General features: G+C 45.1%; 1 protein-coding gene across 5 annotated transcripts in view; it reads right to left on the bottom strand.

Annotated features, from left to right (window-relative positions):
- Positions 1-26,883, bottom strand: part of neo1a (neogenin 1a) — a 217,661-nt gene that overhangs the window by 101,505 nt on the left and 89,273 nt on the right. For all 5 annotated transcript variants that reach the window (XM_068015647.1, XM_068015645.1, XM_068015648.1 and 2 more), the window contains exons 3-4: positions 7,755-8,030; positions 6,269-6,419 (exon numbers count right to left, since the gene is read on the bottom strand). In XM_068015647.1, the coding sequence (XP_067871748.1) occupies positions 6,269-6,419; positions 7,755-8,030 (427 nt within the window). The remainder of the gene's footprint in view (positions 1-6,268; positions 6,420-7,754; positions 8,031-26,883) is intronic.

Raw genomic sequence — 26,883 nt, forward strand, 5'->3', positions numbered from 1 at the left:
CTTTTCAAATCTTCTGTAGCGGTTTGGTACAACTGAGTGACTTGCTAGGCCATTTCAGAGGGCAGTTAAGAGACAACCACATTGCTGTGGGTCTGGAGTCACATGTAGGCCAGACCAGTTAAGGACGGCAGATTTCCTTCCCTAATGTGCATTAGTGAACTAGATGGGTTTTTACAACAATCCGGTAGTTTCACAGTCACCATTACTTAACTTTTTATTCCAGATTCATTCATTCAATTTAAATTCCACCAGCTACCGTGGTGGGATTTGAACTCGTGTCCCAGAGTATTAGCCTGGGCCTCTAGATTACTAGTCCAGTAACATTACCACTATGCCACCGTCCCCCACCCATAATAACTCGAGTGAGGACATGACACAAATAAGGAAATACAATCTTCTCCACTGGAATAAGCAAGAGGTTTCTGAATTACGTCAGAACCCAGGAAGATTAGTTTGAGCGGCTGGAAATAGAGTTCTGTCTGGCCAAAACTGTGACTATGTTTGGACGAGGTGAAAAAGATTAGATTACCTTACAGGCAAATAGTCACTTTTACTATAAACTTCTGACAATACTTTAAGGGGAATTTAAACAGATGTGGCCTATCTTACTTATTTCTCCAGTCTTGTACAGTGCTATGATGCAGAGCTCATGTATTCCACAAGAGTCCGTATCTAGGCACCATTCACCTGAGAGCTGCCTCTCATTGCACACTGTCTGCTTTAACACGTACGTTTTAACAGATTCACTGATGCAAATGTGTAGCAAGCAAGAACAGCTTGAATGGAAAGTAATCTGCATTCACCATCTCCCAGCACCCATGATGTCTGCAGCTCCACTCGATTACCTCTCAGCCCCAGCAGAAATTATTGAATTACAGACCATCATTAAATCACACACACTTCCATCGGAAATCAGCCATAAATCAGTGGGTTTTAAAAAAAGTTTATCCGATAGATTCCATCTATTTCCGTTCCTGCTGTTTCCACTGTTTCCAGTAACACCTAAAAGCAGCTGAAAGCAAGTCCCTGACAGTCCGCACCCAGCCCCAGTCACAGCTCTGATGCACAGTCACTTCCCTGACCTTTACCCCACCCTATAGGCCACATGGGAAAAATACATTCAAAAAAACAAACTTTAGGCGATTCTCTCTGCCTACAGCAGTCCTCTTCTGTCCTCAACCTCTAAAGCCCTGGTTCTGCCCCTTTCTCCTCCAACATTTGCTGATTTCTATCCCAAAGGGAAACTTTGCTTTTATTCATTCGTGGGATGTGGGGGTCGTTGGCTAGGCCAGAAGGTGGTGGTGAGCTGCCTTCTTGAACTGCTGCAGTCCATGTGGGGTAGGTACACCCGCAGTGCTATTAGGAAGGGAGTTCCAGGATTTTGACCCAGTGACAGTGAAGGAACGGTGATATAGTTCCAAGTCAGGATGGTGTGTGACTTGGAGGGGAACTTGCAGGTGGTGGTGTTCCCATGTATCAGCTGCCCTTCTCCTTCTAAGTGGTAGAGGTTACAGGTTTGGAAGGCGCTGTCAAAGGAGCCTTGGTGAGTTGCTGCAGTGCATCTTGTAATCTTATGATGGAGGGAAGATCATTGATGAAGCAGCTGAAAATGGTTGAGCCTAGGCCACTACCCTGAGGAACTCCTGCAGTGATGTCCAGGGACTGAGGTGATTGACCTCTAACAACCACAACCATTTTCCTTAGTTCTAGGTATGACTCCAACCAGTGGACAGTTTTCCCCTGATTCCCATTGACTCCAGTTTTGCTAGGGCTCCTTGATGCCATACTCAATCAAATGCTGCCTTGATGTCAAGAGCAGTCATTCTCACCTCAGCTCTTTTGTCCGTGTTTAGACCAAGGCTGTAATGAGGTCAGGAGCTGAGTGGCCCTGGCGTAACCTACACTGAGCATCAGTGAGCAGGTTATTGCTAAGCAAGTGCGCTTGGTAGCACTGTCGAAGACACCTTCAATCACTTTGCTGATAATCAAGAGTAGAATGATAGTGCGGTAATTGGCCGGGTTGGATTTGTCCTGCTTTTCGTGTACAGGACATACCCGGGCAATTTTCCACATTGCTGGGTTGATGCCAGTGTTGTAGCTATACTTGATGCTGGTGCTCTCCAGTACCTTGTCTCATCACTGTCGTTCATATCTGGACAGTGCATGCTGGCAGGTTTGAACATTTGGAGCATCACAGCTGAGTTCGCTCTCATCCTCATCCAGTGTTTAGCTTACAGCATGGGCTACAGGATAGTTAGTGATCGGGAGCAACAATCCAGGCTAATTATTCCCTCCCTAGTCCAAAGACACTGAGGCCAATGGTAGCACCACAAATACTGCCCTGGCTGAGAACTAACCCAACATGGACAGACCTTCCTGTTCTGTGTAGCTCAGTGCCACACTGGACAATATACTTAATCACTGAGCCATCGTGTATCAATGGGACACTTGGAGTTGGTGAGAGAAGGAAACTTAATAAGATACCATTCTCTAAACATCCCTGGCAGATTCATTTGAAGGTTACTGCTGTAATATAAACCTTGCTGCTCACAGGAAAGGCAAGTTAACTCTTACTCAACTACTCGCAGCTCTGTATTCAAAGGCATTTCAAATTTTTATAGTAAGCTTGGTGTCAGTGCTGAAAATATTTGTAAATGGTGAGGGACTGGGAAATGCTTGCAGAGAGACATAGGTGTCCTTGGACATGAAACACAGAAAATTAATATACAGGTACAGCAAGCAATTAGGAAGGCAATTAGTATGTTAGCTTTTGTTACAACAGGATTGGAGTATAAGAGTAAGGAGTTTTACTAAAATTATACAGGACATTGGTGAGGCCACACCTGGAGTAGTGTGTACACCTTTGATCTCCTTACCTAAGGACATACTTACCCTAGAGAGAGTCCAACAAAGTTACACTGGACTGGTTCCTGGCATAAGGGAATTGTCCTACAAGCAGAGATTGAATTGACTAGGCCTATATTCCCTAGAGTTTACAGGGATGAGAGGTGATCTAATAGAAACATAAGGTTCTAAGGGAATAAAAGCAAAATACTGCAGATGCTGGAAATATGAAATAAAAACAAAAAGTGCTGGAAATACTCAGCAGGTCTGGCAGCATCGGTGGAGAGATTCAAAGGGGCTTGACAGGGTAGATGCTGAGAAAATGTTTCCCCTGGCTGGAGAATTTAGAACACAGGGTCAGTCTCAGAATAAGGGGTCAGTCACTTAAGACTGAGATGAGAAATTTCTTCGCTCAGAGGGTTAAGAATCTTAACAATTCTCTACTCCAGAAAGCTGTGGATGTTCAACCATTGAGTATCTTCAAGACAAAGCTCGATAGAGTTTTGGGCACTAAGGGAATTAAGGGATGGGGCAACAGTGCAGGAAGGTCGAGTTGAGTTGGGAGATCAGCCATGATCTTACTGAATGGCAGAGCTGGCTCGAAGGGCCTAATGGCCTACTCCAGTTCCTATTTCTTTTGCTCTTATCTTCTGAGCAATGATTTTACTGCCTCTGCACCTACATGAAAAATATTATATATGTGAAGACCTCCTGTCACATTTCTGTCATCTCTTTTCCATTATAAATTCCTTTATCCACATATACAACATAAGCTGCCAATGTAAACTTGTCATGCTGTAATTACACCCTCCTGCCAGTGGTGCTGCTGTACATTTCCCAGCTCATTTTGCACTGCAAACAGACTCTGGTGTTCCAACCAAATCTCTTTCCAAAATAATTATTTAATTTGCTCTCAGGATGTGAGTGATACTGGCAAGGGGACGTTTATTGCCCATCCCAGTTGCCACATAGGGTGAGACTGAAATCATGGGTAGGCCAAACTATGCAAGTTCCCTTCCCTGAAGAACTTAAGTGAATCGGTTGGATTTTAAAAAGATCCAGCAGCTTTTGTGGTCATTTTTCTGGTGCCAACTCACAAACTACCAGATTATTAAATTCAATTTCGCAACTTGCCGTGGTTGGATTTGAACTCTCAACTCTGCATTGCTAGTTCGGCACCATACATCCCAAGCTTTGTTAATTAATAATTTGTCATAGGGAGTGACAAGGTATTGGAGGTTTTGGAAGGCTTAAAAGTGGACAAATCTCCAGGTCCGGACGATTTGTGTCCCAGGATGCTATGGGAGGCGAGGGTGGAGATTGCAGGGGCTCTGACCCTAATTTTTAATTCCTCTCTGGCCACGGGGGAGGTGCCAGAGGACTGGAGAACAGCTAATGTGGTCCCACTATTTAAGAAAGGTTGTAGAGATAAGCCAGGGAACTACAGACCAGTGAGTCTCACGTCAGTGGTAGGGAAACTATTGGAGAAAATTCTGAAGGAGAGAATCTATCTCCACTTGGAGAGGCAAAATTTGATTAGGAATAGTCAGCATGGCTTTGTCAGAGGGAGGTCATGCCTAACAAATTTGATTGGATTTTTTGAGCATGTGACCAGGTGTGTAGATGAGGGTAGTGCAGTTGATGTAGTTTACATGGATTTCAGCAAAGCCTTTGGCAAGGTCCCACATGGGAGACTCATCAAGAAAGCAAATTCACATGGGATACAGGGTAACTTGATAAGGTGGATTCAAAATTGGCTTAGCTGTAGGAGACAGAGAGTGATGAGAGATGGCAGTTTTAGTGACTGGAAGCCAGTGTCCAGTGGCGTACCACAGGGATCTGTGCTGGGTCCCCTATTGTTTGTCATTTATATAAACGACATAGATGACTATGTGGGGGGTAGGATCAGTAAGTTCGCGGATGACACAAAGATTGGTCGAGTGGTTAACAGTGAGGTGGAGTGTCTTCGGTTACAGGAAGATATAGACGGGATGGTCAAATGGGAAGAAAAGTGGCAGATGGAATTTAACGCTGAAAAGTGTGAGGTGATACACTTTGGAAGGAGTAATGTGACACGGAAGTATTCAATGAATGGTCTGACACTGGGAAGTTCCGAGGAACAAAGGGACCTTGGCGTATTTGTCCATAGATCTCTGAAGGCAGAGGGGCAGGTTAATAGGGTGGTGAAAAAGGCATATGGGACACTTGTCTTTATCAGTCGAGGCATAGATTACAAAAGCAGGGAGGTCATGTTGGAGTTGTACAGAACTTTGGTAAGGCCACAGCTGGAGTACTGTGTGCAATTCTGGTCGCCACATTATAGGAAGGATGTGATTGCATTGGAGGGGGTGCAGAGGCGATTCACCAGGATGTTGCCTGGAATGGAACATTTAAACTATGAAGAGAGGTTGGATAGGCTTGGGTTGTTTTCGCTGGAGCAGAGAAGACTGAGGGGTGACCTGATCGAGGTTTACAAGATTATGAGGGGCATGGACAGGGTGGATAGGGAGCAGCTGTTCCCCTTAGTTGAAGGGTCAGTTACGAGGGGTCACAAGTTTAAGGTGAGGGGCGGGAGGTTTAAGGGGGATCTGAGGAAGAACTCTTTTTTTACCCAGAGGGTGGTGACGGTCTGGAATGCCCTGCCTGGGAGTGTGGTAGAGGCGGGTTGCCTCACATCCTTTAAAAAGTACCTGGATGAGCACTTGGCACGTCATAACATTCAAGGCTATGGGCCAAGTGCTGGCAAATGGGATTAGGTAGACAGGTCAGGTGTTTTAATACATCGGTGCAGACTCGATGGGCCTCTTCTGCATTGTATTATTCTGTGATTCTGTGAATTAGCTATAGATCATAATATCAAATCAAAATAAAGAGGAATTGACATTGAAATGGAGACTGAATTCTATCTGCGCATCCTGGTTAAATTCTCCCTGCCCTGTAATCCTGTTTCTCCAAGACTGCACTTGATTTGCCCTCCATTTTGCAATGCCATGGGAGATCGACTACTAACTTACTCATTTCCCACATTTCCACATGCTCTCTAACTCTCAAATCCAGTCAGACTGACCCAGCTCTTGCTATTCTGGGACTGTATTACCTATTAACTTGTAGTAGATGCAGGACACCTGGCGGTCAGACAGAGTGACTGAGCTGTAGTTCCTACACTGTGGTCATTTTATAAAGGTGCTTTCACCTTATCCTACCTCTAAACAGCATTCCAATGTCCTCTTTACCAGAGAACAAGAAAACGGTGATTCCCAACCCAATAAAAATCCTACAAGCAAGAGAGGCATGAACAGTGGGATAGACACATGGAGAAGCATCAATTAAGGGTCATAGGTGAATAATCACTGATGCTCTCCCAGTCTGGATTATTGTTCTACAAGAGTCTTTCTTTGAACTGTGAATAGAAACAATGACAGACCTTTCCAAGATAGTCTCTGCATTCCTGGTCCAATGAATGTTGGGTGTTGGGTAGCCAGAGACCACGCACGATAATATTACAGTCTGGCCTGCCACTTTACTAACAGGAACAGGTTGCTGGAGAAACTTCATCTTTCGCTCTGCACCCATCTCTGAAAAAGCACAAAGTGAGAACTGTCAGTGAACCAGTTATCACAGCTACACGGAGTTCCAGCTTTCAATTATAACAGAGCACATGGACTTTACAGGAACAAAATCGAAAACCATAAGACAAAATGAATGTGGAATAAATGAGAATAACAGACTATATTTTTAAACTTTCTTGTAAAATGAATCGTGAGTCCATTGAGAGGAAGGATGTTTGCTTTGAGGAATGGAACATATTCCACTGTGGAGCACTCACATGTCAGGTACAGTGTAGTTGGACTGTGAGTAAACCTTTACCCACAACTATAACAATTAATGTAGTATACTGTATTCACTGCTCACAATGTGGTCTACTCTACATTGGGGAGACCAAACGCAGACTGGGTGACCGCTTTGTGGAACACCTCCGCTCAGTCCATAAGCATGAACCCGAGCTTCCGGTTGCTGGCCATTTCAACACTCCCCCCTGCTCTCATGCTCACATCTCTGTCCTGGGATTGCTGCAGTATTCCAGTGAATATCAACGCAAGCTCGAGGAACAGCATCTCATTTACCGATTAGGCACGCTACAGCCTGCCGGACTGAACATTGAGTTCGATAATTTCAGAGCATGATTTTTATTTTCAGTTATTTTTCTTTTTTTTCTTTTCTATTTGGTTATTTTATTTTAGTTTGGTTAGTTTGTTTCTACTGTGCCTACCCATTGTTCCAGTTTTTGTTTTAAATGCTTTTAATGTTTGTGCTTTACAGTCAACTCACACCTTCTCTGTACTAACGCATTGTCTTTCAGCAGACCATTAAACATTCAAACATACCATCTGCCTTTGTTCCATGACCTTCTGGTCAGTTATTCTCTGTGACCTTGTCCTATCAACACCTTCTCTTTTGTTATCTCTTGCCCCACCCCTGCTTTACTTGCTTAAAACCTTTTACATTTCTAATATGTCAGTTCTGAAGAAAGGTCACTGACTGACCTGAAACGTTAACTCTGCTTCTCTCTGCACAGATGCTGCCAGACCTGCTGAGTATTTCCAGCATTTCTTGTTTTTATTTCAGATTTCCAGCATCTGCAGTATTTTGCTTTTATTTATAACAATATGACACTTTACATTTACTTACTAATTACCTTCTACCCTCTCAGCGAGATTGCCCACTGAATGCCAAAGTAGGAGCAGTTGGCACTGGATTAGGATTACCCAAACTCACTTCACATGGACCCTTTGGGCCATCAGAGGAATTTACTTTCCTGGCTAGATTTCACAGGTGAAAGGCCAAAGTCCCAGCCAGTTCCCCTGGTTCTTTTGCTCAGTCGTACACTGTTTATTGTGATTGACAGTTACCTGGTAAAACTGTAAGCTCCACCTCTTCACTAGTTTTGGAGACGCCTGTGGTTTCCACAGAGCAGCGATACAATCCAGCATCACTGTCAGAGACATTGCTGATCTCCAAGGCGCCACTGGGAAGTTTGAGGAACCTTCCTTCCAGCACCACAAGCTGTCGGTCATGCTCCCACCTCACAAATGGAACGAGATCACCATTCACCTCACACCCTAGCAGAGTGGTGTCACCTTGATGCACAGAGGCAGTTTGGGGCTGACCGCTGAACCGAGGAAGACCTGAAATAGGCAAGGACATGAGTCACTTTACTGCAGATATTACACCAGGTAACAGATAGTGGCCAGTCATCTCACTGACCTGACATACAGCAATGAAGACTACATAGCACCTCTCATGACATCATGAAATCCCAAAGCATTTTACAGACATTGAAGCATTTTGTTTTAAGTGTAGTCACTGTTGTCATGCAGGAAATATGGCAGCCAATTTGTGCACAGCTAGCTCTCAGAAACAGAATGAAATAAATGACTGGATAATCTGCTTCAGTGCTATTGGTTGAGGGATAAGTATTGGCCTGCTCTTCTTCAAAATAGTGGCTGTGGGATCTTTTATGTCCACCTGAGAGGGCAGACAGGGCCTCAGTTTAATGTCTTGACCAAAAGACAACACTTCCAACAGTACAGTGCTGCCTCACTACTGCACTAGTGTCAGCCTGGATTTTGTGCTCAAATCTCTGGAATGAGAAGTGAACCCACAACCTTCTGACTCAGAGGTGAGAATACTACCCACTGAGCCAAGGCTGACACTATTACTTGTGCTTCGAGACATGACAGCTGGTATCTCCCTGATCATGGCAACTCCAAAGGAAACAATCACAGTTCAGTCGATGGGTAACATTTTAAATATTCTAGATCAAAGCAGAGGACCCAATTCTGGTATCCTTGAAACACTACTTCCAGATTTGCAGAGCCTGAACCAAGGTTCTCAATTCAAAAAAAGAAGTTTTTGATCTGCTTGTGGCAGATGTTTGAAAACTCAAGATCTATTGTTGGGGAGCACCGGCGAATTTGGAAGCAGGAGAGATGAGTGAATCGGGGAGCAGCAATAAGTTAACAAGAAGCTTGGATTTTAAAAGCAGTAAACTATAGAAGGAAGGAGGAAGACTGAGGGAAGTAAGGAGTTCCAATCAGTAAGCTAATAACAAAAGAATTCAGCCCTCAGCTGATTTTCCGATGTGTCAGAAGTCTTTCTTATAATAAGCTAGATTAGCACCAATCCACTATGAGACTGGTCTGTGCTGCATACCAACTCAGCAGTGTCACCATCACAGATGATATGTTCACACCCAGACTATTTTTAGGACTATTTGCAGTAATGTTTCATAATCTGCCCAACAAGTGAATTTAGAAGTGGGATTTGGAACAGACCCAGCACAGCAGAAGGCTAGGGAATGTGCCACACAGCAAACCTCATACTCTGTGAGTTAATACAAGCAAACTCATGCATTTCCCACACTCTGCAACTCAACAAAATTGTTGGGTCAGGGGACAAACAAGTCGTGGCCCCTACTAACCCCCCATCCCAGGAGCAAACATCAACCTGGCACTGTGCCCCAGTCAGCTCAGCATTCTGCAAATAAGCAACTCTGAAGAGAAGATCTATTTCATTGATTAGTTTTCCTCCTCTTTTCCTGATGCCTCGATGCTATGTTTCCATGGTTACCGGCATCCCAGTACGTCAGCCTACTTCACGAAAGTTGGCATCACAGCTAAGCCACCCTGTCTTCATCTGACCACACATACGCTTACTTTCCAGCTCGGACAGTGAGCAGAGTAGGAATCGCAACTGATTGTTTTCCAGCTCTAACCCAGGAAGGTCACTCCAGCTGAGATTGCTAAACTCAGCACAGAAAAGAAATATAGAATCTGGGGCCTTTATGCCTTCACACCACACTAGGCGGTGCCTGTAACAACAGAGACATTGAGAGAGCTGCAATTCTGGTTTAGAGCTCTGTCCTTTCATTCTCTTCCCAATGAATAATGTCTATGACAATCATCCAGGAGGTCAGCAGGTCAGACAGAGAGAGAGAGATGCTAATCGATTCCAGCTCCAAGTGACCATCAGGTATAGAAACCACTGGTGCTCTCACCATTAGCAAGTGGAAATAACGAGGCACAAAGTGTTGAACTGATGACTGAGGTAACAGATTGCGCGGTGGGGGGTGGGGATTTTGAGGAGGAAATTTTAGTTCAAATTTATATTTAAAGACAGTAATCTCACGTTTTTTCAAATGCCAATTTCCAGAGCTTTGGGACCAGTGAGATTTGTTTCTCCTCTATGTTAGACCATTGCACGAAAGCAATAATGAGGTACTGGATTCAAGCAGACCCACTGGACATAAAATTCAGGGCTAACGTCAGAACAACCCAAGAGGCAATCCAAAGCCCTGGGAGCCCCAGAAGGCATGGTACCAACCGGGGTCTTTGCACTCACAGATTAACGGGACTGCCCTTGCCAATGACATCACAGAGTAGCTTTGCAGGAGCAAAGCCAACCCATGTACTCCTGTAGCTCAGGAAACTGGGATTCTTTAAAAGAGAAGGAAAATTTCTGTCAGCATGGCACAGTATTTTTCACCCTAAAATCGGCATGGACTTTGAACAAAAATAACAACTTTCACTCCTTTAAATACCAGCTAAAGACTTTGATGGCTGGAGAGGGGAGAAAAACAGAAAATGCCCATTGCAACCAGTTTGTGTGTGAACAGCAAAAGGATATGGCTGTTTTGGAGAGTAGCTCCGTTGAGGTAAATTCCCCCATCTCTTCACCAAACTGATGGCTTAGAGGAACTCAGGAAATTCCCGTGAACAAAAATCAGGTTTACACACCTTTATACATCACGATATATAACCCTGTACAGAGATGCCTTATCTATACAAATACATTGTTATAAACACTGGACTTTGTAATCTGATTGCGAACTGTGATTTTTAGAAGTTTAAGGCGTTGTCCAAGAAGTCAGGTGACCTCACATCCACTCTGCTTAAGGACAAGACAGAAATCTTGGTTACTAGGACAACAGAGAGCACAGATCAAAGACATTTTTGAAAAACAGAGACCGTAGGGGTAACATCTGAAGACGTTCAGATTGTAAACAAGGAGTCAGGAGCTCTGGGATGCAAGTATATCAGGCAGCTGGAAACAATGGGAGGCCCAGGTGCCTCTGTGAAACCAGACATCTGGACTTTGAATATTGGAAAAGGACAATAAACTATTGACCCTTGATTCCAGATAAATTTACCAGATTTTCTGAAGGCAGACAGGCTGTACAGAAGACCAGAGGAGGCAGCCTCACAGCAGGCTTTAAGAAAGGAAGACAAACAGCAGTGGCAGCCTCAAGCCAGAGAGAGGGAACACCTGCTCTCAAAGAATACTGATAGTGCGAAAGGCTGTGAAGACTTGAACCTGTTTTGAAGTTGAGGTTTGCAGAGAAGCAGAAGCCCAACAGGATCATCAGGAATTGCCTTATTCATGGACGTCCAGGTCAAACGTGCTTGGAGAAGTGAGCGAAGAGGACATTGACTCTGAGAAAGATCTGGGAGACCCAACCCATGGCAACTAGGAGTTTGGGACTTTTAGCCGCAAAAGATTTCACCATCAAAAGGACTATGTAACATATAAATGTGGTGTGAGGTGTTCAAGTATTTTAGTAAAGAAAATATCGTTGCTGAAAATACAGACGTTTGTCGAAGCTTTTTGTCTTGCACTCATCAGGGCAAATCGCAAGAACACCAATGTAAGTGAAAGCATCAAATTTGCACTGTATGAGAAGAGAGTGCTGATTGGTTGGCAAGTGGACTCTGATTGGTAGAGGCGTTGCCATGGAGAATGCACCAGTTTATGGTGACTGACAGTTAACCACAAACGTCCTGATGAGTGCAAGACGGAAAGCTTCGCCAAATGTCTCTATTTTTAGCAATACTCAAGTTCTGTACGACAAAACGACTATGTGAAAATACCTTGCTTTGTAATCTGGGGTATTAGCTACTTACAAAGTACTATTCAGTTAATTGGGGACTTCTTTTAGTTTAGTTGTTATAATAAAAGTCCTAAAACGCGAAATCTTGTGTAATTCTTTAAATTGGTCTGGGGGTTCATATCTCGTACTTTTAATGTTAACGGTCTCACTGAAGTCATAACAATATATACACACACACATACACTCCCATATATACAAATACATCAATCTATACATACACACACACTCCCCCTATATACATACACATGCAAACACCTTACTTACACACACTTTTTTAAACAAGTCTTACGGTCCAGTTTAAAAGAGAGAAGAGTGGGTCTAAGACTAGTATTTTAAACTTAAATAAGGGCAACTATGTGGACATGAAAGCTGAGCTCGCTGAAATGAACTGGGTTACTAGGCTAGGAGATAGATCACTAGAGAAGCAGTGGCAGACATTTAAGGGAATATTTCAGAATATTCAAAATAAGTATATTCCTACGATAAAGAAAAATTCTAAGGGGAGGACCCACCATCCGTGGTTAACTAAGGAAGTTAAGGAAAGCATGAAACTTAAGGAAAAGATATATAACTGCACAAAGGTGAGTGGCAGTTCAGATGATTGGTCAGAATATAAAGAATGGCAAAGAATGACTAAAAGGTTAATCAGGAGAAAGAAATTAGAGTATGACAGGAAGCTAGCTAGAAATGTAAAAACGGATGGCAAAAGTTTCTACAGGACTACCTGCTGAGGGACGCACTAAAGCTTGGGAAAGACCACAGTGTAAGGTTCCCCCACCAAGCTGGACTGAGGGGCTGGATCCATGGGAAACCCCTCGAACTGTATCGTTAATATTCTCAATTGCTGTAAATGTAAAACTGTAATTGACATGACAATTGTGAAACGGAAGGGTCGGGAAGAAACTCATGAGAGTATTGAAGGAAACTGATATCCCTTGCAATGTTTGTATTTTTTGGTGCTGTTTGGAAACTGTTTGGCAATGTAATTTTTACAGATGTTTATGAATAAAGTATATTTTGGAAATAAAAAAAATTTAAAAAATTTAAAAAGGAAAAGAGTAAGTAAAGTGAGTGTTGGTCCTCTAGAGAGTGAGAATGGGGAGTTAATAGTAGATAATAAGGAAATGGCAGATGCAATGAACAAATATTTTGCTTTTGTCTTCACTATAGAGGATACAAAAAACATTCCAGTAATAGCTGTAAATCAGGAATTAGAATTAGAATTAGAACATTACAGCGCAGTACAGGCCCTTCGGCCCTCGATGTTGCGCCGACCATCTGACCTACACTATTCCATTTTCATCCATATGTCTATCCAATGACCACTTAAATGCCCTTAAAGTTGGCGAGTCTACTACTGTTGCAGGCAGGGCGTTCCACGCCCCTACTACTCTCTGCGTAAAGAAACTACCTCTGACATCTGTCCTATATCTTTCACCCCTCAACTTAAAGCTATGTCCCCTCGTGTTTGCCATCATCATCCGAGGAAAAAGACGCTCACTATCCACCCTGTCTAACCCTCTGATTATCTTGTATGTCTCTATTAAGTCACCTCTCCTCCTCCTTCTCTCTAACGAAAACAACCCCAAGTCCCTCAGCCTTTCCTCGTAAGACCTTCCCTCCATACCAGGCAACATCCTAGTAAATCTCCTCTGCACCCTTTCCAAAGCTTCCACATCCTTCCTATAATGCGGTGACCAGAACTGCACGCAATACTCCAGGTGCGGCCTCACCAGAGTTTTGTACAGCTGCAGCATGACCTCGTGGCTCCGAAACTCGATCCCCCTACTAATAAAAGCTAACACACCATATGCCTTCTTAACAGCCCTATTAACCTGGGTAGCAACTTTCAGGGATTTATGTACCTGGACACCAAGATCTCTCTGCTCATCTACATTACCAAGAATCTTCCCATTAGCCCAGTACTCTGCATTGCTGTTACTCCTTCCAAAGTGAATCACCTCACACTTCTCCGCATTAAACTCCATTTGCCATCTCTCAGCCCAGCTCTGCAGCCTATCTATGTCCCTCTGTACCCTACAACACCCTTCGACACTATCCACAACCCCACCGACCTTCGTGTCAACCGCAAATTTACTAACCCACCCTTCTACACCCTCATCCAGGTCATTTATAAAAATGACAAACAGCAGTGGCCCCAAAACAGAACCTTGCGGTACACCACTAGTAACTAAACTCCAGGATGAACATTTGCCATCAACCACCACCCTCTGTCTTCTTTCAGCTAGCCAATTTCTGATCCAAAGCTCCAAATCACCTTCAACCCCATACTTCCGTATTTTCTGCAATAGCCTACCGTGGGGAACCTTATCAAACGCCTTACTGAAATCCATATACACCACATCCACGGCTTTACCCTCATCCACCTGTTTGGTCACCTTCTCGAAAAACTCAATAAGGTTTGTGAGGCACGACCTACCTTTCACAAAACCGTGCTGACTATCGCAAATGAACTTATTCTTTTCAAGATGATTATAAATCCTATCTCTTATAACCTTTTCCAACATTTTACCCACAACCGAAGTAAGGCTCACAGGTCTATAATTACCAGGGCTGTCTCTACTCCCCTTCTTGAACAAGGGGACAACATTTGCTATCCTCCAGTCTTCCGGCACTACTCCTGTCGAGGTGGAAGGAAGAGAGGAACTTGGTGAAATTACAATCACCAGGGAAGCGGTACTGAGCAAACTGATGGAGCTGCAAGCTGACAAGTACCCGGGTCATAGAAACATAGAAAATAGGAGCAGGAGTAGGCCACTCAGCCCTTCGAGCCTGCTCCGCCATTTATTATGATCATGACTGATCATCCAACTCAGTAACTGCTCCCACCTTCTCCCCATACCCTTTGATCCCTTTAGATCAAAGAGTTATATCTAACTCCTTCTTGAAAACATAAAATGTTTTGGCCTCAACTGCTTTCTGTGGTAGCGAATTCCACAGGTTCACCACTCTCCGGGTGAAGAAATTTCTCATCTCAGTCCTGAAAGGTTTACCCCGTATCCTTAGACTACGACCCCTGGTTCTGGACTCCCCCACCATCCGGAACATCCTTCCTGCATCTACCCTGTCAAGTCCTGTTAGAATTTTATAGGTTTCTATGAGATCCCCCCTCACTCTTCTGAACTCCAGCGAATATAATCCTAACCGACTCAATCTCTCCTCTAACGTCAGTCCCGCCAGTCAGTCTCATACGTCAGTCCTGATGGACTTCATCCTAGGGTTTTAAAAGAGGTGGCTAATGAGGTAGTAGATGCATTAGTGTTAATTTTTCAAAATTCGCTAGATTCTGGTAAGGTTCCATCAGACTGGAATGTAGCAAATATAACCCCTCTATTCAAGATGGGGGGAGACAGAAAACAGTTAACTGTAGGCCAGTTAGCTTGGCGTCTGTCATGGGGATGGTGTTAGAATCAATCATTAAGGAGGTTGTCGCTGGGCACTTAGAAAAACTCAAGGTAATCGGGAATAGTCAGCAAGGTTTTGTGAAAGGGAAATCATGTTTAACCAATTTGTTGGAGTTCTTTGAAGGAGTGACATGTGCTGTGGATAAAGGGAAGCCTGTTGATGTACTGTACTTGGATTTCCAGAAGGCATCTGACAAGATGTCACATAAAAGGTTATGGTGCAAAGTAGGAGCTCATGGTGTAGGGGTTAACATATTAGCATGGATAGAGGATTGACTGGCTGGCAGAAAAGAGAGAGTATGCATAAATGGGTCCTTTTCTGATTGGCAGGATGTGACGAGTGGAGTCATGCAGTGGTCTGTGCTGGGGCCTCAACATTTTACAATTTATATCAATGACTTAGATGAGGGGAGTGATGGCATGGTAGCTAAATTTGCAGATGACACAAAGATAGGAAGGAAAGTATGTTGTGAAGAGGACATAAGGAGTTTGCAGACCGATATAGATAGGTTGAGTGAGTGGGCAAAAATCTGGCAGATGGAGTATAATGTGGGAAAATGTGAAGTTGTTCACTTTGGCAGGAAGAATAAAAAAGCAGAGTATTACTTAAATGGAGAACGACTGCAGAATTCTGAAGTGCAGAAGGATCTAGGTGTTCTAGTGCAGGAGTCACAAAAAGTTGGTATACAGGTACAGCAAGTAATAAAGAAGGCTAATGGAATGCTATCCTTTATTACGAGAGGAATTGAAAATAAAAATAAGGATGTTATGTTTCAATTATACAGGACATTGGTGAGATCATATCTCAAATACTGTGTGCAGTTTTGGTCTCCTTATTTAAGGAAGGATGTAAATTCGTTAGAGGCGGTTCAGAGGAGGTTTACTAGATTGATACCTGGAATGAGCAGGTTGTCTTATAAGGAAAGGTTGGACAGACTGGGCTTGTTTTCACTGGAGTTTAGAAGAGTGAGGGGAGACTTGATTAACTTCATAAGATCCTGGACGAGCTATAATTAGTCAAGATGTGATCTACCCCAGAATACTGAGGGAGGCAAGGGAAGAAATTGCTGGGGCCTTGACAGAAATCTTTGCATCCTCATTGGCTACAGGTGAGGTCCCAGAGGACTGGAGAATAGCCAATGTTGTTCCTTTGTTTAAGAAGGGTAGCAAGGATAATCCAGGAAATTATAGGCTGGTGAGCCTTACTAAAGTGGTAGGGAAATTATTAGAGAGGATTCTTTGGGACAAGATTTACTCCCATTTGGAAACAAACAAAATTATTAGCGAGAGGTTGCATGGTTTTGTGAAGGGGAGGTCGTGTCTCACTAACTTGATTGAGTTTTTTGAGGAAGTGACGAAGATGATTGATGAAGGAAGGGCAGTGGATGTTATCTATATGGACTTCAGTAAAGCCTTTGACAAGGTCCCTCATGGCAGACCGGTACAAATGTGAAGTCACACGGGATCAGAGGTGAGCTGGCACGATGGAAACAGAACTGGCTCGGTCATAGAAGACAGAGGGTAGCAGTGGAAGGGTGCTTTTCTGAATGGAGGGCTGTGACTAGTGGTGTTCCGCAGGGATCAGTGCTGGGACCTTTGCTGTTTGTAGTATATATAAATGATTTGGAGGAAAATGTAGCTGGTCTGATTAGTAATTTTGCGGAAGACACAAAGGTTGGTGGAGTTGTGGATAGTGATGAGGATTGTCAGAGGATACAGCAGGATATAGATCGGTTGGAGACTTGGGCGGAGAAATGGCAGATGGAATTTAATCCGGACAAATGTGAGGTAATGCATTTTGGAAGATCTAATGCAGGTGGGACGTATACAGTAAATGACAGAACCCTTAGGAGTATTGACAGGCAGAGAGATCTGGGCGTACAGGTCCACAGGTCACTGAAAGTGGCAACGCAGGTGGATAAGGTAGTCAAGAAGGCATACGGCATGCTTGCCTTCATCGGTCGGGGCATAGAGTATAAAAATTGGCAAGTCATGCTGCAGCTGTACAGAACTTTAGTTAGGCCACACTTAGAAAATTGCGTGCAATTCTGGTCACCACACTACCAGAAGGACGTGGAGGCTTTGGAGAGGGTACAGAAGAGGTTTACCAGGATGTTGCCTGGTCAGGAGGGCATTAGCTATGAGGAGAGGTTGGATAAACTCGGATTGTTTTCACTGGAACGACGGAGGTGGAGGGGCGACATGATAGAGGTTTACAAAGTTATGAGTGGCATGGACAGAGTGGATAGTCAGAAGCTTTTTCCCAGGGTGGAAGAGTCAGTTACTAGGGGACATAGGTTTAAGGTGAGAGGGGCATAGTTTAGAGGGGATGTGCGAGGCAAGTTCTTTACACAGAGGGTGGTGAGTGCCTGGAACTTGCTGCCGGGGGAGGTGGTGGAAGCAGATACGATAGAGACGTTTAAGAGGCATCTTGCCAAATACATAAATAGGATGGGAATAGAGGGATACGATCCCTGGAAGTGCAGAAGGTTTTAGTTTAGGCAGGCATCAAGATCGGCGCAGGCTTGGAGGGCCGAATGGCCTGTTCCTGTGCCGTACTGTTCTTTGTTCTCGATAAGGTGGATGTGGAAAGGTTATTTCCTCTTGTGGGTGAGTCCAGAACTAGGGGGCACTGTTTTAAAATTAGGTGTCGCCCTTTTAGGACAGAGATGAGGAGAAATTATTTTCTCAGAGGGTTGTGTGACTTTGGAACTCTCTGCTTCAGAAGGTGGTGGAGGTCACTGAATATTTTTAAGGCGGAGGTAGAGAGATTCTTATTAGGCAAGGGAATCAAAGGTTATCGGGGGTAGCTGGGAATGTGGAATTCGAGACACAAACAGATCAAGCATGATCTTTTTGAATGGCGGAGCAGGCTTGAGGGGCCGAGTGGCCTACTTCTGCTCCTAATTCGTCTGTTCGTATGTAATGGGCATCTATCAATCGTGCTGGAACTTACCTATATAGTTACTTCATCCGCTACTGATGTACATCTGTGCCCCACTGCTGCTGCTGTGTGCTCTCCACCCTGAGCACCTGCAAACAATCTGAATTCTGGAGACTGCACTTGGATCTTGCAGCTTCTGCACCTGGGCATTCCCAAATCTTACAGCATCTATTTTCATGGACAGTTCCTGCCATCCATCAATCTTGCAGCCTGCGTGCTGGTGGATGGTTCCATCAATCATCAATCTGCAACAGTAGGCTCCCCTGTCTTGATGCTATTGCCAGCAGAACATACACAAATGCAGAGGGCAGCCTGTCACCTGATGCCCGTTTGTGTTTGCCTGTCTCCAGTGTCACTATGTGTCACAACCAATGTGAGAAAGGCACATTAGGGACAGGAGTAACAACTGGGAGGAAAATCAACCTCATGGAGACAAAATGAAAAATGCCTTGAGGATCATCAGCATTTACAAGGCGCATCCTAAATCAGGGCTGAGAAGACTCTCTCGAGGCTCACAAGACAAGTAAACTGTGTTCAAGTAAAATGTGTTCCAGCAAATCAGATCTGATTTCCCATAATGGAAAGGTAACAAGCTAATTTACTGTATTCTGCAATCCACTCCAACTGATGGCAGGTAGATGTTCTGCATCTGGGACATTGCACCTCCAAAGCAAAGTTAGGATGGAATCGGAGTTCTGAGATCACCCAAGTACATAAACCACTAAGTCTCTAAGCAGAGACGGCAACAATAGACATCTGTAAACTTCTAATAGAGTTTATAACACCCCACTAGGAATTCATCAACTCCAATTAACATAAAACTTAAGTACAAAACCTCAAAGCAATGTTTAGTTCCTTATTAGCTCATCCACAGACCCACAGACAAGTGTCCAAATCAAATTAAAATGCTGAAATTAATCCAATATGAACAACACCAGAGTGTTCAGGAAATTTGTCCGGAGAGGAGAGACAGATGATTTATGATTCAAGATTCTGTAAAAGCTAGTTAGCACTGTTATTGCTCCTTACAGCCCTCGGTTCCACTGTCTGTCCAGCGAGTGGAAGTCCCTGAGAGGGATCCACTGTTCCCTCAACTTTTCATCCTCTCCAGCAAAAGAATGTAACTGTTGTTCTCGCCCTGTTAGCAGACAGCGTTATCCCAGCTTCATGCAGTAAGTAAATGAGCCCTCGGAGCCCGAGGTGTGGGAGTCACAGTTGTTATTCCCTCTTCCTGTGGGAAAAGTACCAAGATTCCAGTTGGTGATAGAAGTGGAAAGCATGGGCTCACCATGTGCCATCTTTACAATGCTCAGTGATGCTCCTTGCCACCTTCTGGTCAGTTTTCTGTGGTTAGGCTGTGACACAGCAACTTCCCCAACAAAGCAGTTTATTCATTGTACCTTCTCCTGCACAGAGTAAGCAGCCAGAGTCCCACAGATCCCAACAGAGTAAGCAGCCAGAGTCCCACAGATCCCAACAGAGTAAGCAGCCAGAGTCCCACAGATCCCAACAGAGTAAGCAGCCAGAGTCCCACAGATCCCAACAGAGTAAGCAGCCAGAGTTCCACCGATCCCAACAGAGTAAGCAGCCAGAGTTCCACCGATCCCAACAGAGTAAGCAGCCAGAGTTCCACAGATCCCAACAGAGTAAGCAGCCAGAGTCCCACAGATCCCAACAGAACTCCAACTGGCTGGCCAATCCCTGAACTTTGGACAGTTCATTATGTGGAGTGACTAGAATAACTGAGGTTGTTCTCCTTGGAGATGAGAAGCTTAAAGGGAGATTTAATGGAGGCGTTCAAAATTATGAAGGGTTTTGATAAAGTAAATAAGGAGAAACTGTTTCCACTGACAAAAGGGTCGGTATCCAGAGGACACAGTTTTAAAGCAATTCAGAAAAGAACCAGAGAGGCAATCAGGAGAATGTTTTACACAGCAAGTCGTTGTGATCTGGAATGCTCTGCCTGAAAGGGCAGTGGAAACAGATTCAATAGTATCTTTCAAAACGGAATTGCATAAATACTGGAAAAGGAGAAATTTGCAGGGCTATGGGGAAAAAGCAGGGGAGTTGGACTAATCGGATAGCTGTTTCAAAGAGCCAGCACAGGCACGATGGGCTGAATAGCCTCCCGCTGCGCTGTACCATTCTATGAGTTCTATTATTATTATTAGTACAGTGTTGCTACCATTCCAGTAAAGTGCCAGTGGAAGTAGGAAATTCCATACTGTGTTAATCTGGACTGTGAAAAACAGTTTTTGCTCTTCGGCTGAATTTGGCTCATTTCTAGAAAGTATTGTGCGTGCAATGCAAAGGTGAAGTACTGGGAGTTACAGGCATGTCACTGATGGTGGAAGCAGTTTGAGGTGATGAAACAACCTTAAAGCTATAAACTAGCAAATCTGGTCAGAGGTTTTATATTAAAAACATGTAATGTCAGTACAATTAAGGACACTGATTTAACAGCACTGGGGTCTGCCAGTAACAAGATAGGCTCTCAGAAGCCAGCAGTGCTTTCAAAGACCTGTGGTTCGGGAACGCTACAGATGGATAGGGCTTTGGGATCACTACAGGAAGTCCAGGATCACTGAGGAGAAGGTTCTTTACATATAACAGCACTGAGGCAGGAAATCACAGGGTCTGGGAGCAGACAGCACTGAGGCAGGAAATCACAGGGTCTGGGAGCAGACAGCACTGAGGCAGGAGATCACAGGGTCTGGGAGCAGACAGCACTGAGGCAGGAAATCACAGGGTCTGGGAGCAGACAGCACTGAGGCAGGAGATCGCAGGGTCTGGGAGCAGACAGTACTGAGGCAGGAGATCACAGGGTCTGGGAGAAGACAGCACTGAGGTAGGAGATCACAGGGTCTGGGAGCAGACAGCACTGAGGCAGGAGATTGCAGGCTCTGGGAGCAGACAGCACTGAGGCAGGAAATCACAGGGTCTGGGAGAAGACAGCACTGAGGCAGGAGATCACAGGGTCTGGGAGCAGACAGCACTGAGGCAGGAGATCACAGGGTCTGGGAGCAGACAGCACTGAGGCAGGAGATCACAGGGTCTGGGAGCAGACAGCACTGAGGCAGGAGATCACAGGGTCTGGGAGCAGACAGCACTGAGGCAGGAGATCACAGGGTCTGAGAGCAAACAGCACTGAGGCAGGAGATCACAGGGTCTGGGAGCAGACAGCACTGAGGCAGGAGATCACAGGGTCTGGGAGCAGACAGCACTGAGGCAGGAGATCACAGGGTCTGGGAGCAGACAGCACTGAGGCAGGAGATCACAGGGTCTGGGAGCAGACAGCACTGAGGCAGGAGATCGCAGGGTCTGGGAGCAGACAGCATTGAGGCAGGAGATTGCAGGGTCTGGGAGCAGACAGCACAGACAGGAAATCACAGGGTCTGGGAGCAGACAGCACTGAGGCAGGAGATCACAGGGTCTGGGAGCAGACAGCACTGAGGCAGGAGATCACAGGGTCTGGGAGCAGACAGCACTGAGGCAGGAGATCACAGGGTCTGGGAGCAGACAGCACTGAGGCAGGAAATCACAGCGTCTGGGAGCAGACAGCACTGAGGCAGGAGGTCGCAGGGTCTGGGAGCAGACAGCACTGAGGCAGGAGATCGCAGGGTCTGAGAGCAGACAGCACTGAGGCATTAGATCACAGGGTCTGGGAGCAGACAGCACTGAGGCAGGAGATTGCAGGGTCTGGGAGCAGACAGCACTGAGGCAGGAGATCACAGGGTCTGGGAGCAGACAGCACTGAGGCAGGAGATTGCAGGGTCTGGGAGCAGACAACACTGAGGCAGGAGATCACAGGGTCTGGGAGCAGACAGCACTGAGGCAGGAGATCACAGGGTCTGGGAGCAGACAGCACTGAGGCAGGAGATCGCAGGGTCTGGGAGCAGACAGCACTGAGGCAGGAGATCGCAGGGTCTGGGAGCAGACAGCACTGAGGCAGGAGATCACAGGGTCTGGGAGCAGACAGCACTGAGGCAGGAGATCACAGGGTCTGGGAGCAGACAGCACTGAGGCAGGAGATCGCAGGGTCTGGGAGCAGACAGCACTGAGGCAGGAGATCACAGGGTCTGGGAGCAGACAGCACTGAGGCAGGAGATCACAGGGTCTGGGAGCAGACAGCACTAAGAATGTGGCCTGGTAGCTGGGAGACAGATGTCCTGGGGAAACGGGTAAGTAGAGAATTCCAGATTTCCAATATCCTTTGTTTGAAAATAGTGCTTCCTGATTTCCCTCCTGAAGGCTTAGCTCTAATATTGTCTCCACCCCCCCTCTGCTATTTTGGACTTGCCCACCACAGGAAGTAGCTGCTCTGTATCTACACTATCAAACCTTTCTATCATTTTGAACACCTCAATTAGCACCAAACCCGAGACAGCATTTACAGAACCATTGGGTAATTTTTTTAATATTAAGTAGAATAGATATGTTTTCTCCTTTCAGAAACGGTTTATTGTGATCTTCTTCATGCTGACCGATGGAAGAGGTCATCTCCATAGCAACACCAGTATCAAAGAAACTCTGTTCCCATGACAGAAAGCTGAAAAATGTGTCAATTAGAGATAGACCATCAAAGTGCCTACACAAAATCACAGCAGGCACTGAATCTTCTATCAGACAGTCGCCTCTTCCCCCCCTCCCTTGCTACATTGCAATCGGAATGCACCTTAAAGGGGAGGGGAAGTGTAGGGGGAGTACATTTATCAAAGAGCTCTTGATTGTTGAAGAAAATGATACACTTATCCTCAATTCTTTTGATTTTTAGTTGGAAAGAAACATCAGCTTTACTGACAATAAGCAGACTGAAAAGGTCTCCCTCCCTGCTGGTGATGCCAGTTACACTGTTCCCAACATGAATCATATAGCACAGAAGGAGGCCATTCAGCCCATTGTGCCAGTGCTGGCTCTTTGAAAGAGCTGTTCAATTAGTCCCACTTCCCTGTTTTTTCCCCCACAGCCCTGCTAATGTTTCCTTTTCCACTACTGATCCAATTTCCCTATTGAAAGTTACTAATGAATCTGCTTCACTGCCCTTTCAGGCAGCGCGTTCCAGATCACAACAAGTTACTGAGTAAAAAAAAAAAATTCCCATTGTAAACACCACTTTAAACTGATTCGAGAGTCAGCAAACCAGCAGCAAGCTGTCCAAGCAGTCTGCACTGCGGTTGCACAGGGACGGGCAGCCCAGGACAGTCTGAATTCCTGTTCCCAGTGTTTAGCAGGAAAATGTGGGAACACTCGCTGTCCTTAACGAAACAGCCTTGGGGAGTTGGAGGCCCTACACCAGGGACTCTATGGCTGCAATCACAAAATAAATACGCCCATTAGGATCTGGCGAAAAAGTGCAGTACATCAAACTTTCTTTCCTCTTTAAGGACTGGATCAGATTTCTGCTCACCGGTCCTGGATCTAATGCAATTTAATGCTTCCTCAACTCTATTGAACTTTAAGGAAAACACTAAAAGGATACATTTGGGAATAGTCAGCTTCTGATGAATGGAGTTGCCCTGAGGTGGTTACACCAACTATATTGTTTCCTGCTTGTTTTCAAATCCCTCCACGGTCTCGCCCCTCATTATTATTAAACTCCAGAAAGCTTGTTATGGAAGGATAATGCTGGAGCCTATCTTTACTCCATCTGCAGGAATAGCCCGCTGCCGGAACGGATGAATGATATTCGTGTCGGGCCGGATCGGGTTGGGTGCGAAAAAAAATTAAAGGGCGGCACAGTGGCGCAGTGGTTAGCACCGCAGCCTCACAGCTCCAGGGACCCGGGTTCGATTCTGGGTACTGCCTGTGTGGAGTTTGCAAGTTCTCCCTGTGTCTGCGTGGGTTTTCTCCGGGTGCTCCGGTTTCCTCCCACAAGCCAAAAGACTTGCAGGTTGATAGGTAAATTGGCCATTATAAATTGTCACTAGCATAGATAGGTGGTAGGGAAATATAGGGACAGGTGGGGATGTTTGGTAGGAATATGGGATTAGTGTAGGATTAGTATAAATGGGTGGTTGATGTTCGGCACAGACTCGGTGGGCCGAAGGGCCTGTTTCAGTGCTGTATTTCTAATCTAATCTAAAACAGACTCAGGCCCGGGTTGGCTGTGGTCGGATGGGGCCCGGGTCGGGTTTCAATTTTATACCCGAGCAGGCCTTTATTGGGCGTCCTGACAAATCACATGTTGTAAGTGTAGTAACACTGCACAGCAGAAGATGGCAAAACAAACAAATCCAGAGACAGACAAGGAAACGATATCGACACACTCTGAGACACGTGCGCACACACACACACGCACGCAGACAAGCAGACACACACACACAGATATGCAGACAGACACACGCACGCAGACACACGCACAACACAGATATGCAGACATGCACACACACGCACTGCACTTGGAATTCCTCTCTTCGGTCGGGCTGCTTTAGGGCTGAGACATTGATCTTCTTCCTCTTGGACTTTTAGGTCTTGCGATACCTTGGTGCTTGGTGAATGCTCATCACCAATCGAACAAGTTGATGATCTGTCCAGCAAGCATCAGTTCCCTGCATGGATCAAGTGATCGAGACAGACAATCAATCTGGAAAATCTTTACGTATCTGACTCAATTTCAGAACAGTGGGAACAAATAAAGTCAGCTGTTCTAGACTCCTGTGTCCAGACCATTGGGTTTGAGCATCGTCATCACCAGGACTGGTTTAACAAAAATGATGCTGAAATATGTGACTTCCTGGAACAAAAAGGAGCAGCCTTCATTGTCTGGCAGAACAACCCAAGGTCGCAGGTCAAAAAGGCCGTATTCCAACAGCTCAAGGCTGACACCCAAAGACAAATCCAGAAGATAAAGAATGAGTGGTGGGAAGAGAAAGCCCGAGAGATCCAACAATATGCCGACCATCATGACATGTGAAGCTTTTTGAAGCCACCAGGGCCATTTATAGACCAAGATCAAATGGACAAAAATCCCCTTCGCTCACAGGATGGTGTCTCTCTTCTTAAGGATCACAATGCCGTCTGTCAATGCTGGAAAGAACGTTTTCAACAACTCCTCAACCGTGAATCCACAGTGGCAGCTGATACTCTTCAGGTATCCCCAATCTCCGGTGGTAGAATCCATGGATGAACCACCATCGATGGGAGAGTTGCAACAAGTGGATGAAAAACAACAAAGCCTGTGGCCCTGATGCAGTTCCAGCTGAGGGATTCAAAGCTGGCTTTTGCTCACTTCAAGACTCCATGCACACACTCTACAGATTTGAGAGAAAAAAAAGAACACCCCCGCCCCCAACTTCAGGAATGTGACAATTGTAACTATCTTCAAGAAGGGAGATAAATCATGCTGTGGGAACTATTGAGCTATCATCTTCTTGTCAATAGCAGGGAAAATCCTGACACGCATTCTCAAGAACAAGAACACAAGAAATAGGAGCAGGAGTAGGCCATTCAGCCCTTCGAGCCCACTCCACCATTCAATGAGATCATGGCTGATCTTCTACTTCAACACCATTTTCCTGCACTATCCACATAACCCTTTATGTTTTTAATATGTAGAAATCTATCGATCTCACATTTGAACATTACTCAATGACTAAGCCTCCGCAGCCCTTGGGGGAAAGAATTCCAAAGATTCACCTGAACTGCCTACTTCCTGTGGCTGAGGAAACCCTCCCAGACATACAGTGTGGCTTTAGACATTCCAGAGGAACCTCCGACATGGTCTTTGTTGCCCAACAAATCCAGGAAAAATGTCGCGAACAACACCAAGAACTCTTCATTGTATTTATCGACCTGACCAAAGCATTTGGCTCAGTAAATTGTGAGGCTCTGTGGATTGTGCTCCAAAGATTTGGATGTCCAACAAACTTCATCACTATTCTGCAACTGCTCCACGATGATATGACTGCAAAGGTCTTGAGTGGGAGATCTGAAACAGACACCTTCAAAATCTGGACAAGCAAGGCTGTGCGATAGCCCCCATACTATTTACAATCTACCTGACCGTGGCTATTCACCTCGTGAAAGATCAGCTGTCCTCTGGCGTGAGTATTGTAGACCCAGTAAAAACACATATAGTAAAAACACATCAGAACTTAATTGAAACAAAGGGGCTAGTCACACAGCAATGAACAGTGTGTTAAAGCATAGGGGGGCTGGGTAGAAAGGGGCCACAGCACAGGGATGGCCGAGGAATTGTAGACTGTATAGAAAAGACATATTGACGATCCCAGACACTGTCCTTGCACATAGCAGATAAAGGAGTCGTCATGGACACCAGATATGATTAGACTCATAGTAGACAATGGGAAACTGTAAAACGTTAAATAGGTTCTCACTGAGCCAAATAAAGAATTATCGTTTTGTCATTGTACCAAATCCCTATGAGTAAGTAAGAGGGGAGGGTCTTGGAAACAAGATTTAAGCCCTGACTGAAACTGGGAAACGCACAAGAACCCTGGGGAAGAACACTCGGGAAGATACCCCTGAGCCAAGGGCTCAGAGAAGAGAAGAGCAGCCGCAAGTCCGAGACTGATCACCTCGTGCCTTGGCGGGTAGTATTCTGTGCAAGTAGTGAGAGCTTGTATTTGATGATATTGTGTGTGAATAAAATATTGATATACCTTTCAACAATCGGATTCTGTGGATTCTTTAAGAGTAAGTGTGTATTGGGCATTAAATATTAAATACCACCTCGATGGAAAACTCTTTAATCTCAGTTAAAC

The sequence above is a fragment of the Heterodontus francisci genome, chromosome 35, assembly GCF_036365525.1.
Source record: "Heterodontus francisci isolate sHetFra1 chromosome 35, sHetFra1.hap1, whole genome shotgun sequence".
NCBI lineage: Eukaryota > Metazoa > Chordata > Chondrichthyes > Heterodontiformes > Heterodontidae > Heterodontus > Heterodontus francisci.